This window comes from Ailuropoda melanoleuca, chromosome 20 (genome assembly GCF_002007445.2).
Source record: "Ailuropoda melanoleuca isolate Jingjing chromosome 20, ASM200744v2, whole genome shotgun sequence".
NCBI classification, from domain to species: Eukaryota; Metazoa; Chordata; class Mammalia; order Carnivora; family Ursidae; genus Ailuropoda; species Ailuropoda melanoleuca.
In genome coordinates, this window is record NC_048237.1 from 8,976,820 (window position 1) to 8,993,270 (window position 16,451).

Here is a 16,451-nt window from a genome sequence, read left to right on the forward strand (position 1 = left end):
AAATTACTTTGCAAATGTCTATACGTTTTTTGGTTCCACTTCAAAGAATGTGAAACTAGAAATCGTAGGTGATGCCTTATAGGTGTGCTTTATGCAAGAAAGAAAAAAAAATTTAGTGACACCTCTGTACTCAAAGAAAAGGTATCGGACCTACATCAAGATTGACAGACAATTGTGTATTTTAGGTTTTAAGTTAAAAGGCAGTACACACACACACACACACACACACACACAACACAACACAGGTTTGTGGGGTTTTTTGGTCATTCTTTACATTAACTGACTTTGATTAACTGATCACCAGTACCCTATCACAGTAGGAAAGAAATTTTACTGTACTAGAAATCAGAACATTTCTCTGGCTGTATTTTTTTTTTTTTAATTCATTTGAAACAGAGACAGAGCATGAGCAGGGGAGAGAGGCAGAGGGAGAGGGAGAAGCAGCCTACCCACTGAGCCAAGAGCCCCTTGGGGGGCTAGATCCCAGGACCCAGAGATCATGACCTGAGCTGAAGGCAGACGCTTAATCATCTGAGCCACCCGGGCGCCCCTCTCTGGCTGTATTTTAAATGATCTCAGTATACTTACCAAGCGAATGTTCATATGACCTTCATGTCTTTTCAAGGCAGGGGGACAATACAGCAGACAAGCTATCATTGTCTTTTATCTCTTCTTATCCAAATAAGATTAGTCACTCAGTACTTGAAGTTTTCTTCAATTATGACCAAAGGTAGCTCTTGAATGAGTAGAATATCCTTTAACTTCTCACTCACTGTGAATTTTGGGAGACTATTTCCATATCCAAAAAAAGTGTGAAATTACCTTTCTCTAGCCCTTTGTTCTCACTTCTCTGCCATCTGCTTTTGTGAAGTGATGCATTGTCATTGAGACCCAATTATAAAGGTTAGATTCAAAGAAATAAAGACTTCTCAGAACATTCAATAGTAAGAAAATAAATAACCTAATTAAAATATGGGCAAAAGAATTAAATAGGCTTATCTGAAAAAGATATATAGATGACAAGTAAGTTCAGTCTCAATAATCATTAGAAAAATGGAAGCAAAAACCACAAGGAGACCTCACTGCACATCAATTAAAAATGTCTAAAATTAAAAAAAAAATCAATCATGCCAACCTTTGGCAAAGATACAGAGGAACTAGAACTTTGATAAACTGCTGGTAGAAATATAAAATGGCATATCCACTTCAGAAAATAGTTTCTTGGTTTCTTAAAATGTTAAACAGAAACCTATCATTGGTCCAGTCATTCCATTCCTCAGTATTTACCCAAGACAAATGAAAGCCTATGTTTATTGTACACAAATATTTACAGTTACTTCATTGTAATAACCAAAAACTGGAAACAACTGAATGTCTACCGACAGCTGAATTGGATAAATAAATTATAGTATATCCATAAGATGGAGTATATTCAGCAATAAAAAGGAAGGTACTATTGACACGTACAACAATATGGATGAATTTCAAATACACTGAGTGAAAGAAGCCACATTAAAGAAGAGTACATAATCTGTGATTGCATTTACATAAAATTCATAAAAGTGCATGCTAATCTATAGTGACAAAATGCATATCAGTGCTTGCCTAGTAACCTGGAGAAGAGTGTTAGAGGGCCAAAAGGGAGGCATTACGACAAGGAAACTTTCCTGGGTAATGAATGGCAGGTTCACTGTCTGGATCGTGTTCATGATTTCATGGGTATATATACATATATATCCATGTATGTTGTAAATAAAGATACCATAAATGCCCATGAGAAGGTTTTTGGGTGGATATGTTTTTAGCTCCTTTGGGTAAATACCAAGAAGTTGGTTGCTGGATCATATGATAAGAGTATGTTTAGATTTGTAATGAGACTGCCCACTGCCAAACTGCCTTCCACAGTGGCGTGCTATTTTGCATCCCCACCACCAATTAATGAGAGTTCTTGTTGCTTCACATCCTAACTGGCATTTGGTGTCGTCAGTGTTGAATTTCAATGATTCTAATATATGTGTAGGAGTATCACATTGTTTTCATTTGCAGTTCCCTAATGACGTATGATGTAGATCATCTTTCCATATGCTTACTTGCCATCTGGATCTTCTTTGGTGAGATGTCTGTTCCCATCTTTGGCCCATTTTTTAACTGGGTTGTTTATTTTCTTAATGTTGAGTTTTAAGCGTTCTCTATATTTTGGAGAAAAATGTCCTCTCGTGGATATATCTTTTGCAGATATTTTCCCCATGTCTATGGCTTGTCTTCTCATTCTCCTGACAGTATCTTTCACAGAACAGAAGCTTTTCATTTTAATTAAGTCCAGCTTATTGATTATTTCCTTTCATGGATCATGTCTTTGATGTTGTATCTAAAAAGTCTTTGTTGTACCTAAAGTCATCTGAATTTTCTCCTATGTTATCTTCTAGGAGTTTTATAGTTTTGAATTTCCCTTTAGGTCTGTGATCCATTTTTAGTTAATTTTTGTGAAAGTTGGGTCAGTATCTAGATTCATTTTTTTTCTTTTGCATGTAGATATCCAGTTGTTGCAGCACTGTTGGTTGAAAAGACTGTCTTTTTTGCTTTTGCTTTTCTGTGAAAGATAGGTAGACTGTATTTGTGTGGGTCTACTTCTGCATATCTCTTTTCTGTTGCATTGATATATTCGTCTTACTTTTTGTCTAGTAACAAATGGTTAGGTATTGTAGCTGTATTTTAAGTCATAAAGTCCTCTATCTTTTTTCTTCTCCTTTCAGATTGTTTTGATTATTCTGGGTCTCCCATGTCTCCGTATAAACTTTAGAATCAGTTTGTTGATATCTACAAAATAACTTGCTGGGAGTTTGATTGAGACTGTATCGAATCTATAGATCAAGTTGGGAAGAACATGGAATATCTCTCCATTTATTTGGTTTTTCTTTAATTTCTTTAATCAGAGTTTTGTAGCTTTCCTCGTACAGATCTTGTACGTATTTTATTAGATTTATAACTATTTCATATACTTATTTTTTGAGTACTAATGACAATATTTTTGATTTAATTTCAGATTTAAATTGTTCATTGCTAATATATCAGAAAGCAGTTGGCCTTTATATATTAGCCTTTTATCCTGCAGCCTTGCTATAATCACTAGCTCCTGAAGTTTTTGTTGTTGTTTCTTTGGGATTTTCTATATAGACAAGCATGTCATCTGTGAACAAGGACAGTTTTATTTCTTCCTTCCCAGTCTTTATTCCTTTTATTTCCTTTTCTTTTCTAATTGCATTAGCTAGGACCTCTGTTATGATGTTGAAAGAGTGCAAGAGGGGACATCCTTGCCTTTTTCCTACTGTAGCCATTGACTTTTGTATATTAACCTTGTATCCTGCACCTGTGCTACAGTCGCTTATTAGTTCCGGAAATTTTTTGTTGTTTTTTGAAATTTTCTACATTAACAATTGTGTCCTCTGCAAATGAAGAGTTTTGGTTTTTTTTATTCCCAATCTGTGTACCTCTGATTTCCTTCTCTTGTTTATTGCATTAGTTAGGGCTTCCCATATGGTGTTAAATAGGAGTGCGAGAGGGGGTATCCTTGCCTTGTTCCTGATCTTAGCTGGAAAGCATCTAGTTTCTCATTGTTTGCATTCTATTTTCTGAAAGAGATTGCGGAGAATTGTTACAATTTCTGTTTTAAATGTTTGACAGAATTCTCTAGTGAGCACACCTAGACCTTATGCTTTCTGTTGTGGAAGGTTATTCATTATTGATCAATTTCTTTAATAGATGTAGACATATTCAGATTATCTATTTCTCTTTCAGTGAATTTTCATGAATTGTGTCTTGCAAGATAGTGGCTCATTTCATCTAGGCTCTCAAGTTTAGGCATAGAGTTGTTCAGAATACTCCATCATCCTTTTGATGTCATAGGATCAGTAGTAATGGCCTCTTTTTCATTTCTGATATTTTCCATTTGTGTTTTCTCTCCTTTTTTCTTAGTTAACCTGGCTAGATATTTATCAATTTTATTGATCTTTTTCAAAGAGTCCGCTTTTGGTTCCAGTGATTTTCTCTGTTGATTTCTTATTTTTAATTTCACCGATTTCTGCTCTAATTTTTATTATTTCTTTTCTTGTGTTTACTTTAAATTTAGTTTACTCTTCTTTTCCTGGTTTTATCTTTTAAGAATTAAATACATTGTTGTTAAAATTTAAAACTAAATGCTTCTGAGAGTCATAGTAAAGTAAGACTTAATATAGTTTACAAGTGCAAATAAATGTATTTTTTCCAGAAATATTATAAATAAAGCAGTTTTTGGTATTTCATTATAATAAGATTGCTAATATTTGTATTTTTAATACTTTTCATCTATAAAGATCGCTTCATGTACATTTTAATTTTTTTATTACATAGATCACTTTAGTCAGTCTATTTTTAGGAGTCAATATATAGTATAATTTACAGACTAAAATTGTTTCTGTATTCTAAAACAGATTTAAGGTAGCTTCCACAAGTAGCACATAGAACAAAAATAAAAACAGATTTGGTGACATAGAGTTTTAATGATAATTCTCAAATTTGGCTTTGTATTTTCAGGCAACCAAGATTTTTTAAAAAAAGAGAGGTGATTAGGTTAAAAAAATCCTTCTTATCAGAAAGGAGAATTTGTTTTTTATTCTTTTTTTTATTCTTTTTTAAAAATTTTTATTTATTTATTTGAAGTAAGCTCTACTCCCACTGTGGGGCTTCAACTCATGACCCAGAGATCAAGATTTGCATACTACACTGACTGAGCCAGCCAGGCATCCCTTAAATTTTGTTTATTTATTTATTTCAGTATATTTATTTAAGTATATTTTTTATTCTAAGCTAAGTGTTCCTTAGCATCATGATACAAAATACATTGCTCATATTGGGCATTATCTAGAATAAATTGAGTGATGTAATGATATAGTATATTAATATCAGTTACACTCTTGTATAATTAATTTTAATATAATTTGAATTCTTGTGTAATTTTAATATAAAATAATATATAAAATAATATTTTACATTTATATTTTAATATAAAATTAATTCAATGTAGCAACTTCAGTGAAATTCAAGGGGATAATATTAAGATATAATTCAGGGGCGCCTGGTTGGCTCAGTCATTTGGGTGTCTGACTCGATTTCCACTCAGGTCATGATCTCGGGGGATCCAGCCCCACATCAGGCTCCGCGCTCAGCAGGGAGTTTGCTTGAGGTTCTCTCTCTCTCTTCTCCCTCTGCCCTTCTCCCCTGCTCACACCTGCTCGTGCATTCTCTCCCTCTGTAAAATAAATAAAATACTTTTAAAAATTAAAAAAATATATATAATTCAGTGAGAGCAGTTTTATGAGTTTCCAGTGTAGTAAGGTCTAAGTTTATAACATTTTAGTATCTAGAGTGGAAAGATTACATATTCTTTAAATAATATGTTACTACTTTTTTTCAGTTGGGCTTTTGGTAGGTATTTGATAGCAGAGAAGTTGAGGTTGCATATTCTGATTTGGGCCTGAAATGCTAGAAATTCAGTGTTCTTGTTTGAAAGAAAAATGCATCTATTTGGAAATGAGATAATCAAGTGGTAAGATTGATAGCCTGTTGTAAAAATTGAAGATCCTAACCAGGTTCCTTATCCTGACAGCGCAGTCGGTGTCCATCACTGCATAAATGAATTTTATTGAAGTTTCTAAGTCACTCTGTCATGTGAACAAGTACTCCAGAGTAAATATATTCATCCACCTGTGTTATAGAACACCTTCAAAGATAATTTTATGTATTATCTGGATTTTGCACCACATAATTTTTTATGATGGCAAACCAGTTCAAACCCACCAGTATGAAATGCAACAAAATGTACACCTAAGTAGCAGAAAATATATTAACATGCTGTTTTGTTGTATCATAAAAAGCAGTTGAGATTTGGAGAATTCATTACCTTGCAGGGGACAAGGCATATAATAATAAATAAGTAGTCACGAGGAGTTCACATTCTAGTGACAGACCAACTGCAGTCTTTTATAATACAGCATACAAGTGCTACCCACCCGGGAGGTTAGATATCCGAATACAGCACTGAAAGATGATAGGGATTAAACATGTGAAGAAGAAAGGACAGAAAGAGCTAGATTATAAATGATCTTCAACTTAGGTATAGGTTATATTCTAAAAATAGAGTTCTAAGTTCATCTTAGCTTAGACTATACTTTGCTATAGATAAAATGTGATGTATAGATCCCTGTTCTTTCAAACCCCATTTAATTCATTATGCGGAATATTCCTAGTATTGTCTTTCAAGTGAGAAGTGTTTATCATCCCCTCTCTCTCCTGTGAGAAGTAGGAGGAGAGGACTATTGAGATTCTTAGTAGTAAAGGAAGTATAACTCTAATCCTTCCTTTCTTCTTCTTTTTCTTTTTTTAAGTTGGGCATGGAGCCCAACGTGGGGCTTGAACTAATGACCCAGAGATCAAGACGTGAGCTGAGGTCAAGAGTGAGACACTTAACTTACTGAGCCACCCAGGTGCCCCAACTCTTAATTCTTTCTGACCTTTACTTTCACTGCTGACTTGTGCCAGGGGATAGAATTGGGGTTTGGAAAAGAGGGAACGCCAAGAAATACCACTCTAGACTTTGTCATCAACCAGTCATAGACTGGGGTGAGAAATGAGAATTGTAGCTAGCAGTGAGCAGGGAGCACCAGAATGGTGTTGTTTGTAGCTAGAATGAAAAGAATGGTTAAGAGAAGGAAAAAATCCCTCACAGTTACAGAAAGGAAAAAGGATTTCATTTCATGCCCTGTACAGGTCATCTGACAAATGTCCCTTGGTAATGGATTTTCAAAAGACAAAATATGAATACGACTTGTACATCCCAGATGACTCTTAAGAGTTCTCCATTATTGTGAGTGAAGGGGCAAGCTAGTTTTTAAGAGTGCCCCCTTTTGTTCTATTTCAAAATAGGTTGTCACCAGTCAAAAAGGTGTGTGTGTGTCTGTGTGTGTGTGTGTGTCTGTGTGTGTGTGTGTGTCTGTGTGTGTGTGTTACGTTAATTTAATATAAATGTTGAGGTAGTGTACTGGAAAGTGAAAAACATCAGGCTTATTTTCCACTGGTTACTCTGAAATTGGGAGAAAAACACTAGAATTTTTTAAAAATCAGATTCTTCACTTAGCCCCTTTTAAAGGGATTATTGAGAAATTCATGGCTTTCAGAGTTCCATATTCACTAGATGTAATTTGTATTCCATGCATAGTCCTTTGATTTTCTATAATATTCCCTTACTATTTATTCTTGATATTTATTGAAGTTACCAAAAATCTGTTTATTATCTTGACCTTGTTATTTTGTTTTATATTTTTAATTTGTCTGTTTTCCATGTAACTATTGTTATCCAAATTGTATTCTCCTTTGAACTCACATTGTATAAGAATAATTAGTCTTTGGCATTACAGAAATTGTTTCTTAGTATTTTCCTTTACTTCAAGAAACTGAGAAAGGATCTCTAGATATTATGTATTGGCCAAAATAACCTTTTACCACATATACATTAGTAATGTGTATTACCAAAAAAATCCCAAATGTGTACTAATTGACAAATATACTTTCTTTCATAAAGCATATACAAAAGAAGCAATAAATTATACTTGAGGAAAATGTAATTTTCCCTACTCTTTATCTGTGGTGTACATTGGAGTCTGACCTGGATTTGAATCTCAACTCTCTACTACTTCTACTCTGGTAACCTTGAATAAATATATGTTTCTGTGTGTCTGTTTCTTCATCTTTAAAATGGGACTAATAATTCCTAGTTCATAGTGTTACTTGGAGAATTAAATGAGATTATATAAATTAGTAGTTTTTAAACACTGTTCTCTGGTACCCTAGATCACTATAGGGACATTTGATGGGTCATTTGTATCTGTTTTATGTTTAGGGTTCTGCAGAAGATTTAGTTTGAGAGAGAGGGTCCTGAGGTTCTCTGTTTAAAAACATTTGAAAGCCATAGATGCAATTAAAGTGCCTTGCACAAAGATCCTGAACATGCACTAGTTCTCATGCCGGTTAGAAGATCTCGACTTCATTCCTTTCCCTCCTTCATGGGAATCCGTATATTAAAATGCTAAGTTACTTTTCTTTAACTGCTTTACCGAGGTATAATTCACATACCATACAGTTCACGCATTTGAAGTGGATGCCTCATTGGTTTTTAGTATATTCACAGAGTTGTGCAACCACAGCCAAAATGTATTTCAGAACATTTCCATCACCTCCAAAAGAAACTCCCTACCCATTATCAATCAAACTAACTTATTTTGGATTCTTTTTCCATTGCTTATTAGAACTTTAACTGTAAGTAAGTGAATATATCAAGAAGAAAGCAAAACAAATGAACCAATTTCTTCAGATTTGTAGGTACAGACATTAGAGTCCATTATGGCATTTAGCATGTTAATTTTATGTATTAAATCACCAAAGACAATTCTTTACATTTTTCACTTCTAGAAGTTCATTTATCTGATTTCATGATTTTTAAAGATGACTACTTGATCTGTGTATGTCCTGCTCTTAGTTGAGAAATTCAACAAATACTTTGTCAAATACTTGTTATGAGCCAGGTGTTACATTGGATTCCTAGGGTGAAACAAACAGTTTTTAGAAGGGTGGCATGTAAGCAAAGGAGAGTAATAAAGTGTGATCATACTATGGAGAGCTGTGTAAAATCCTGATCGTACACATTTAAGGGAGTAATAAATTCCTCTAGCCAAGAAGGAGATTGAGGGAGGGGCAGGAAGGGGAAGGAGTAGAGATTGAAAAGAGTTGCAAAGAAGCTGGTCCTTAAAGTATAAAGTTTGCTGTACAGGTGATGGAGGAGAAATATATTCTTAAAAAGCTAAGAGAATAACCCAAGCCTATGCTTAGAGGACTAAAAGCATACACGATGTTTAATGAAAAGTGAGGTATTTGATTTGACTAGAGGGAACTAAATACAGTGAATAGTGGTGAAACAGAAAAGGTTGACTAGAGCAGATCGTAAAGGCCTGAAAGTCAGCTTATTTAATATCTTATTTTGTTGTCTTCCCCCCTCTTCTTTCCTGGCTTCACTCTACAGATAATAAGCCTTTCCCAGTCTAATATTCAGTTCACATTAACATAGTTCCTACTGCCATCATCCTAGTTCCCCTGGAGTTATCTTTGACTTTTTTTCACTACTTTGCTTCCCATATCCATTCACATGTTAATTATTAAATATCTGTTTCTTTCCATTCCCACAGCCACTATCATGGTCTCTTTCCTAGGATCTCTTTTCCAATTCTTGTGTCCATTTTTAATATTACATTTTTCCATTCCTAGGACTTCACCTCTTAATCTGTTTTGATACTGAAAGTAGCTTTATAGAGTAGCTAAAGTAGTTCCTGTCTGAACACTGTGAAGGGCCGAAAGGTTTATAAGAAGGAAAACTCTCGTAGAGTTTATTATACTCCTATCAGGAGTTGACTGACAAGGGGATTCTCTGTGTACTCATGTAGAATATATTGTTGAGTTAAAGCAAGGAACAGAAGAGTTTAATATACTCCCTTTGTGTCAGAAAGCAGAGGAATATTAGGATATAGATCCTATTTTCTTATATTTTGCATAGAGGAACTGGACAACTATAGAAGAAATAATTGAAGTAAATATCCATAGGCGTAGGTGTGGAAGAGAAGTTGGGTGAGGACAGGTCTCAAAGTATACCTTGTTATGTTGTTTTGATTTTTAAACTGAGTATTTCATCTATTTAAAACTCTGGCCTTGTGTGCCACTGCGGGGGAGTGGGGTTGAAGGACTCTGGCTGATTTTTCCGTTACCTTGTATATGAACTCACTCCTTAGTCTACCATTCAGACTTCTCCACTCTGATTATGCTATATGGTGTGATCCCTTTCACATTGAAATGAACTCTGTTCACGTCCCCAAATCACTTTCGAAACTTGAAGTCAAAATACATTACTTCCTTCTCTACAGTTGGTTAACTTTATTTCATTCTATCATTTTAGCTTAATATATTTATGTTCTGTGTTTGTATTTTGGTTCTTCATTGGTATCTCTGAGTATTCTAATTTATTTCATGAATGATTTCTACTCCCACTTAGATTGTTAACACTTTCAATAGAAATCATATTCTTTTCTCTCTTGTATTATTGAAGCATAATTTAGTAGATACTTGATAATGATAATTTTTATTTACTTTGGAGGATCCTAACATTTTAACTTCTTCTGGATAATTTTAATAAATTTTAAGTTAGAAGAGGTATCATATAGAAAAGCTGAGTTTGACTACTTTTCCATTACCTAAAGCTTCAAACTATTAAGTAGGAAAATTAATGAAGAAAATTAGTTTTATTTAAAAACCACTGAAAATAAATTATTTAGGATAATTTTCTGTCCAGTTAAGGTGAAAATGTGTGAATTTGCTCACTAAAAAAGTGAACATAACATGACCACCTGACATTAATTTGCATGGAATACAATATGATTTATATGCTAGTTACTAATCAATACAGTAATTGAGATTGGTGTGATTTTTACCTTTGCTAATACATATATATATACATATATATATAAATAACATGCAGTTAATTCTGAATTTATAAGTCAGATATGATAAAATAATCAGTTATTGTTTTTTACATTAAGTGTATGATCAAAAGTAAGAAACTTGAAAATAAATTCTATTAGGAAATGAACACTTGTTTTTAAAAATTGATCATAGAAAATAGAAACTTATAAGCTGAGAGGCCCATAGTTTGTTTTTGTTACTTGATGTAGCCTAATCTAATATTTATTTTGAAACAGGCAAGAAAACTAGATGTATATTTTGAATATGAAGAAAAAATAATGAGCAAAACTACTCTGGATAAATCTCTTCTAGATATAATATCAGACCCTGATGGTATGTACCGTAAATTTGAGGTTACTGTTAAGATTCACAACTGATGAATCCAGCATTTTCAATTTAAGTAAAATCTGAATAGAATTATTTTTTTCTGACAACCCATGCTAATAATGAGATAACTAAATGAGTTATTTTCTGTTGAGAAGTTTGTAGCAAAGCAGTTCCTAAAGTGGAAAAATGATTTGCATTTTATTTCATTGAACTTTTCTCTCATGGTATTTAAGAACTCGTTATATTCATTTATTTAAAGAGATATATCTGAAGTTCAATTTCTGCTGATTTTAGGGAGATTCAAAGGTATAACATTCAAAGCAGGTGTCTTTAAGTGATACACTTTCTAATTACTTTGGCTTAACCCTAAAGAGTTTCCTAAAAAGATAAATCTAAAACTGAATTCAGTTTTAAATATTTAGGGAATTTGCTTTTAAAGAAACTTCTTAATCAATCCCTTTATATTTACATTTAACTAAGTATTTGTATGTTAGATTTTCTTAAAGCAAGATATGATTCTTTGTGTTTAGAAAATGTATTGTAATTATTGCTTTCAATTATAATGATCATGGGATCCACATAGGTTTTAGCCTCTAAGATTATCTAAACTTTAGAGATGTGATCATTTCAGAATAGCTTTCAATTCAAATCTCAGTGCTTTTCCAATATGAATAAAAAAGTATATAAGCTGTTCAGTTTATATTTTGCATACAAGTTATTTAGCTGAATGGTGATGGTTTTTGAGTTAGAGTTTGGTGTGAGTTTTAGACTTTATTCCAAGTTGAAAAATAATAAATTCCAAATTGTTTGTAATTAGAGATTCTACTCCTAAAAACTTCTAAGAAGCTATAAGAAAATGTATAAGAAGCTGGATTTGTAGTGAGAACCTAGCATTTTGAAGGTGTTTACACTTATGATCTCTACCCCCAATGCGGGGCTCGAACTCCTAAAGGTATTTACACTTTGTAATGAAAAAATGCGAAATATATAACCCAACCAGCATTTCAGAGCTATTCCTTGTTATTTACAATAAGTTTTGAGTAAAGTTGAAGCAAATAAATTTGTTAATAGAAAAATAATCAGAACCTTCCTCTTTTCTTTCCCCTTACTTTCTCAGTTTATTTGTAAAGACATTAAGTATAGCAGAGCAAGGTAGGCATTCATGCAAAGTGGAAATGTGGTGCCACTTTAGCCCAGAACAAGATCTTGAAACCTGAGCAGGATGAGAAGGACACCACATGTGGGGTAGAGGGAAGACTGGTGATCTACCATGAAGTGTCGAAGTCCCAGTGAAATGCTTTCACATACGTATGTGAGAGCATGGTATATAAAAGCCCTAACAGATTGAGGAAGGTGACTGTACACAGGAGCAACCCAGCATCAGTCCAAGTGGGGTGAGAAGTGTGGCCAGGCATGTGAGTGAGTCCATTGTAGGGAATCAGAGCCCAAATGGAGTGAGAAGGCATCTGTGCAGGCAGGGGATGGCTGCAGAGTTAGGATATTTGTTACATACCACAGACCGGTTAAATAAGTGTATACAGAGGCAACCAGGTCTCCTCCTCTCAGAGAAGGAAGTTATAAATATGGAAAGGGAGAAAACTCTAATGAGCCCTGTAATGTTGGATTGGAATTGGAGGTGCCATTGTAGACCTGTGTTTTCACTATGTATTTGTCAGAGAAATAAATATAGCTATATGTATTCCTAGTCTAGCCAACTAAGCCGGGCTGGAGCAACAGTATTCCAGTGGGAAAGATTTTAGCTTATAAACACCATTTTCTACTAGGACTCATTGGAGAAGTAGTTGATTCCAGGGCTGAGGTAGGAAGAGAAAGTACAAAATGAGCCTAGAACATTTTGTTGTGTCAGAAAGCAAGGAAAGTACTCAGAAAGTGATGGGACATGTCAAAGAGACCCAGAAGTCAGCTTGAAGAGGCCCCCAGTGGCCAAATCATGACATCATGAGCATCAGAATAAATAATGGTAACAGTTTATAACTCACTGAATGAAATAGGAAGCCGTCAGTCCCTAGAGATACAGTAAATGAATAAATTAAAGTTTTACAGAATATTTAGTTTCAAATTACCTCCCTACAAATACTTACAAAGAGAAAAATAACTTTACAGTGGAGAAGTATGATAGAACCCTTACTAGGTAATCACAGTGAACATCATTAGTAATGAGACATACTGAAATAATGCCCCACCCAGTAGGATGTAATACAAAGAATATAGTATTTTGCTTGTGATATTCCTGCCAAAGGCATATAACTTGAATCTGATCATGAGGAAATATTCTACCAAAAAAACCAGCCTGTGATCTCCTAAAACATCAAGACCATGTAAGTCAAGGAAAGACCAAGGAATTGTTTCATTCAGAAGAAGGTAACTGTATGTTATGTGGCAGCTGTATATACCGCATAATTCTGAAATTGATCCTTTTGTCATAAAGGATGTTATAGAGACTAGTGGTGAAACTTGAAATGACATCTGAGGATTAGATGTTAGTAATATACCAGTGCTGATTTCCTAATTTTGATAGTTGTTATATTGAGCTTATTACATTGGAGAATATCTGACATTTGGGAATGATGGGACAGCAGCTCAACAACTTACTCTCAAATTGTTCAGGGAGATAAAAAGCTTTCTGAATTCTACTTAAAACTTTTCTCTAAGATATCCAATTACTCAGTAAGGAAACTGACTTTAAAATTGAGAGTAGTTCCAGTGGAAACTTAGGTGTGACAAGAGGATCTAGGCTGCTAGTTGTAGGTTCTAGAGTACTTGCAGTTGTAAAGGATACATTTTTATAATTTCCATTTGATTCCTCTGTAATTAATACCATTATAAGCATCAGGATACTCTCCAGCTCTTACCATGATAGTATTCTTAAAACCCTTAGCAGAAATTTTGAGGGCTTTTATTAAGCGTATCACAACTATAAAATATGTTTCTCCTTGAGGAAGAGAATGGGAACTCTTCTTTAAGCAGAATAAGTGCCTACTATTAGAAAGGCTGTGCTGAGGAAGTTAAAAACAATAGCAAGGATCTATAGGCCCCTAAAACTCTGAGGGAGGGAAGACTTTCTCTCCCATTTTAGGAGCGGTGGTCCCAAGAGCCTGCAACAAGCCTCATTGCTTTTTTTCCCTTTGTCTTCTAACTGCTTAGTCATAGGTGCAGGAAATGCACAACGGAACAGGGTAACTAAAGCCAAAGCTTTCAGGCTGGAGCACCAAAAAGGGAAGGCCAAGGGAATTGGAAGCTACCAGGGAGATTGGAGAGAGGAAGGAGCTCGGGAAAGCAACCTCATAAAGTTGTTTATGAATTCCTGGGCTCACCCCTGAGCTGCGTATACGTGAATTGGATCCTAAACAGTTATTATTCCAAAGACTGAGAGTTGAAGGGCTAGACAGTTTCCCAGTTCCCATAGTGGCCATTAGATGGTTGGACAGATCCCACCCAGTAGCACTGAGGAAGGTTTTGAAACTATAAGTCAGTGATGGAACTACAACCCACAGAAAGCTGTAGGAACTTTGGCCTGAACCCAACCAGGCTAATTACCTGCTAAACAACAAAAATAGCAGCTTTCTCCTAGGACTTAAGACTGTGAATTTCATAACCTGATTTTCGAAATGTCCCAGATATAGTATTTATCTATAAATATCAGAACTTTGGAAAACCCATCATTGATCTTTACTACCATTCTTTGTCTTATTCAGGGACTAAGGATAATTTGAGAAGGGTTATCTGGATTCTGAACCATATAAAAAATTCGATGGCTCATTAGTCATGTTTTGAAAAAATTTTCCTAGTTCTTATTCTATAATAAAGTATAACAATCCCAGGTTCTTGAGTAGTAGGGTACACTTTGAAGTGAAAGTGCAGGTTGTTATTTGTTGGTGGTGGAACTGAGTTGCCTCTGACCAGTGCTTTATCACTTTGCACCAGAGTACAGCCAGTAGCAGAGGGGAGAATAAATGAGTTTCTCTGTACTGTTTTGGGCTCTGGGTAATAGGAGTAGCAGATCAAACCCACTGCGAGGAAGAAATTTCTTTGAAATCTTATGTTTGTCTTAATTTCAGGCAAATATTTTTTATATAATTACAACAGTGTTTATTTTAATATAAATGTATTCTTTTCCCAAACCTTGTAAGTGATACGATACCCTTCACAAAGAAACATATATATAGCGACCCTGCTTTTGAGAAGTACCCAAGTTTCATTTCCCAGCGCCTAGAATGACCATACAGCTGTTTGCCCAGAACAGTCTCATTCTTATATCCGTTGTCCTTACATAATTATTACTGGCATCCCCTTCCCATCTGAGAAGTATCCTGTTTTAGAATTATATGATTACCCTACCTATGTCTGTCTGTCTTTCCTAGTTTTTATCTAAAAGGTAAATCTCTTATAGACATTTTGAAAGCTAGAATGGAGATACTTATATTCCATTCCTTCAATCCCACACATTTAATCTTTTTTTCCATATCTGTATTGTACATGGTTATAGTTACAGTGCCTATAATCTTAAGTCAGTTGAATCAAGAACCATATTTTATCACATTTATGTGCCTTAAATTTTTATATACTTGTGTTAACCATAATACTTAACAAGAATTATGAAAGTTTTTTATTTATATTCCCCTATGTAGCAGGAACTCCAGAAGATAAAATGAGGCTGTTTCTTATTTATTATATAAGTGCACAGCAAGCACCCTCTGAGGTATGTCCTCTTTGTTCAGTTATTGGGTAGAAGGGGAAATACTTGTTTTAAAAGTAGAAGACCAGATCACATGGCCAAATAACTACCTCATTCCTTTCTTTAAAAGAAAAACAATTTGTTAAGGCTGTTTCTATTTACAGCTGAGTTTTATAGCAATATTTATTGTCACCAAGGGAACTATGCACTCATGAAATGTCTGACCACTTTTAAGTTGTTGGAATATGAATTGGATTTAAATGGCCAAAATTCTTATTTCTGGAAAATAGCTATTATAAACTAAGTTAACCAAGTTTGCTATGCTTTTTGAAACATTGGTCTTATTTCTCATTATGTGATGATCTTAAAAGCTCTGTTTCTTTGAGCTATAGCCACTAATGTCTTCCAATGAATTTATCTTTAAAGTAAAAATTTGGTAATATTTTAAGGTTCTTAAAAACTAATGTTCGTTATAGAATATAAGGAGTTAGAAAATACCCAGAGTTCCAAAAAGTTATGTAAATATTATAATTTAATTTAATGAAATTTAACTTCAGATTTATATCTGTCATGATTCATATAAAAATAAAGTTGACATTTTTTGTATTGCAGTCAAATAATTTTATATCAATAAATTTCTCAGAATGATTGGAAAATGACAGCTTTTCCTTTCTAGAAGATTCCCCCCCCCACTGGAAGAGTGGATTGTGGGTAATTTTGTTGTTTTCTTTTTCTGTGATAGGCCATCAATTGCTTTTGAAGAAAAAATAAAATTTAAGTATGTATAGGTAATTGACTTTGAAGGCATTTAGTGATTTTGGTATCAGTGTTGTTG

General features: G+C 34.1%; 1 protein-coding gene across 2 annotated transcripts in view; it reads left to right on the plus strand.

Moving 5' to 3' along the window:
- Window positions 1-16,451, plus strand: part of SCFD1 (sec1 family domain containing 1) — a 103,116-nt gene that overhangs the window by 58,340 nt on the left and 28,325 nt on the right. For both annotated transcript variants that reach the window (XM_002928372.4, XM_034648621.1), the window contains 2 exons: window positions 10,830-10,926; window positions 15,570-15,640. In XM_002928372.4, the coding sequence (XP_002928418.1) occupies window positions 10,830-10,926; window positions 15,570-15,640 (168 nt within the window). The remainder of the gene's footprint in view (window positions 1-10,829; window positions 10,927-15,569; window positions 15,641-16,451) is intronic.